Genomic DNA, 3142 nt, shown 5'->3' with positions numbered 1-3142 from the left:
AAAAAAAAAAGGAAATAACAAAGATAGCCATTTGCTATTCCAACACTTCGCCTTTTCTTACTTCCACCTCAAGTAGGATTATCAATACCAATTATTATTTTTATGTTCTTGGTTTCAATAACATTATTTTTTGCGGGAAATATTTATAATAAATTACTTATTGAAAGGCTCAAAGAAGAAGAAAAAAAGAAAGTCAAATAAACATATAATAATTAAATGTTGGTTGATATATCTTTTTGGGGTTTAAATTTGGTTGAGTTTTTTGGTGGTGGTTTAAGGAAAAATGAGAAGTAAAAATCAAAATCATAAAACAAAACTGGAAAAAATAAAATTAAAGAATGCCTTCCAAAACGAAAAAAGAAGATTTAACACAATTAGTTGCACACTTAACAGATCGAGTAAGTGCACTTGAAACAAATCTTTCATTGATTTCTTCTCGTCTTATTAGATTAGAAACAAATCAGAAAGATATGGAAAAGACAATTGATAAGATTGCTAAAAATGCAAATAAAGAAGTCACACCAGTTATAGAAACACAACCAGTTATAACAAAGTATTTTTATGAACCATATCTTGATATATTAAAGAAATGGACAAATAAAGAAATATGTCAAGTTGTTTATGATTCAATAAATGATGGATTAACAGCACATACTATTAATCATGCAATTGAAATGAAATCGAATATTATGATTTTAGTTAAAACTGATAAAGGGGAAATTTTTGGTAGTTATAATACTACTCAAGTTCCAAAATCAGAAGATAGTGGATATGGGTTTTATATAAACAAAGATATGAATTTCTTTATGTTTAGTTTAAAAGGGAATATTAAAGCACCAACTAAAATTACTAAAAAGGATAAAGTTTATTCATTAAAAGTTTATTCTAATGATAATGATGAATGGGTTATTGGAACTCATTGTGGATTTTATGTTGGTGCATCACGTAATTCTTTTATTTCTAATAAATTAAAAATGTTTTATGATGGAGATATTACTTCAGATTCATTAACAGGTTCACATTTTCCAGCTACATTTGATGTATCACAAGTTATAGCTATTCAATGGAAATGAAATTCATTTCAAATGAAGTAATAGAAAAATACTAATTGAATGAATATAAACAAAGAAAATTTATTATTTTAATTTAATAATAATACTTTTTAATTTAAATTCTTAAAATCTTAAAAAATAAAATAAAAAAAATAAAAGAGAAGAAGAATGTTAAAACCAATATCAGGAGAAGAATTTATTAATTTTAGAAATATTTGTCTTAAAAATGATAATTTTACTGAATATAGTAAAGAAGGAAATACAATATGTTATCAAGGAATAAATATTAAACCAGGATATTTTTGTACAAAAGCAATAACAACTGATTTATTTGTAAAATATTCAGTTCAACAAATTTTTGATTTTTTAAATGATGAAAATTTTAGAAATCAATGGGATGCATTATTAATGAGTAGGGAAATTATTAAACAAATTGATGATTGTAATCAAATTATTCATTATTGTACAACCCTTCCAATGATTTCTAAACGTGATTATGTATATTATAAAAGTATATGGATGAGTGATGATAAAGAAGAATTTATTATTTTAAATAAATCAGTTGATATTCCTGAATGTCCTGAAGTAAATGGTTTTGTTCGAGCATTATGTGAAATGAGTGGATATATGGTTAAAAAGAATGAAAAAGGAGAAAATGTTTTTTATTATTATGCTTATAATGCTTTTGGTGGATGGGTTCCAACTTGGGTTGTTAATTCGTTAATTTCTTCTCAAGGTTATTCATTATTAAAAAAGTTGTCTGAATGTTGTGAAAAATATCCAGAATGGAAAAAAACCCATAATCCTGAGGAAAAACCTTGGAATTTATTAAAAGATAAAGTTATAATTCCTAAATAATTGATAGTTTTAATTAAAATATTCTTTTTTTGGTTTTTCTTAATTCATTCTTTTTAAGATGATATTCTTTTTTTAATTCTTCTTTTTCTTTGAGTTTATTGAACAATAAATTATTTATTCGTTCTTTTTCTGAAAAATAAACTGGATCAATTTGTTTATCTAGTACTTTCTTTTTCTGTTTAAGATGTTTTACTTCACTTTTGATAATAAGATAATTTCTTTTAGAATCCTTTGTTTTAGTTTTCTTATTATTTAAAAACAAAACAATTACAAACAATATAGAAAAGTTCAGCAAGTGTTTTTTTATTTTTTTCATTCATTTCTTCTGGTCTAATGAAACATGTTTGACTAAATGGATGTTGTTTATTTAAAGAAGATGATAATGGTGTTGGATGATTTGTTTTTATAATTGGTTCACTTTTTGTTTGTAAAGGTAATGATGTCTCATTACTTTTAGGTTGTTCTTTGTGAGTCATATCTTTTTTATTTGTTTTAATTATTGGTATTGATTCATATTCTTTAATATTTGTGTCTATTCCTATTTTATGATTTGAAAATAAAAGGAAATGAAAAGAAACAATCAGTTCATATTTTCACATCGAGTAGGTTGAGTGAAATTAGGAGAACAAAGGTCATACCTCACTTTAGCTCCTTTGAAAGTATCAAACTCTTTCATAGAAACTTCATCATTTGTTTTACCAACTAATAAGATTAGTTGGTCAACATTCTTTAAAAAAAGAGGAGATTCATCACCATTTTTTTTCCAATTAGGAACATCAATTTCATCATCCAGAATCTCTCGTTTCTTTCTAGCATCAATGACTTCGGGAATAAAATGAATCCCAACCATATGTATATTGAATTGTTCTGCAATTGGTCGAACAACATCAAGAATTCCACGTTTTGAAGGAGTTTTTACAACAACATTTGTTTGAAGAACATTTCCACCAATTCTAATAAAAGTACTTAAAGCTTTTTCTATGACAACTTTTGCATTATTTTCATATTCAGTTACATCTCCTATAATTCCAATTTTAAATTTTGTATTTCCAATTTGTATTTTATTTGCTAATTTTCTAGCAAGGTTTTTGTTAAATCCATTGATAAAATACATAACAACACAAAAAACAACGACTCCTAATATTTTTAATAAGTCATTATATGATATGAAATCTTCTATCATATTTCTTTATTTATTAATTGTAGATAAGTTATTTTTAAATAAAAAAAAA

At 24.5% G+C, this 3142-nt stretch overlaps 3 protein-coding genes across 3 annotated transcripts; 2 read left to right on the top strand and 1 right to left on the bottom strand.

The window, feature by feature from the left end:
* Window positions 1-338: 338 nt before the first annotated feature.
* Window positions 339-1073, top strand: ENU1_100240 (hypothetical protein; the record flags this gene model as incomplete). The annotated part of the gene is made up of 1 exon (XM_008859288.1): window positions 339-1073. One exon carries the CDS (start codon window positions 339-341, stop codon window positions 1071-1073), a length of 735 nt encoding a protein of 244 aa, XP_008857510.1.
* Window positions 1074-1220: 147 nt separating this feature from the next.
* On the top strand, window positions 1221-1910 carry ENU1_100230 (phosphatidylcholine transfer protein, putative; the record flags this gene model as incomplete). The annotated part of the gene is made up of 1 exon (XM_008859287.1): window positions 1221-1910. One exon carries the CDS (start codon window positions 1221-1223, stop codon window positions 1908-1910), a length of 690 nt encoding a protein of 229 aa, XP_008857509.1.
* A 580-nt stretch (window positions 1911-2490) lies between these two features.
* On the bottom strand, window positions 2491-3093 carry ENU1_100220 (hypothetical protein; the record flags this gene model as incomplete). Its single annotated transcript, XM_008859286.1, has 1 exon — window positions 2491-3093. The coding sequence occupies one exon, from the start codon at window positions 3091-3093 to the stop codon at window positions 2491-2493; it is 603 nt and encodes a 200-aa protein (XP_008857508.1).
* Between the last annotated feature and the right edge of the window lie 49 nt (window positions 3094-3142).

The sequence above is a fragment of the Entamoeba nuttalli genome (genome assembly GCF_000257125.1).
Source record: "Entamoeba nuttalli P19 unplaced genomic scaffold asmbl_4335, whole genome shotgun sequence".
Classification (NCBI taxonomy): domain Eukaryota; phylum Evosea; order Mastigamoebida; family Endamoebidae; genus Entamoeba; species Entamoeba nuttalli.
This window is presented reverse-complemented; position numbering and strand designations above follow the sequence as displayed.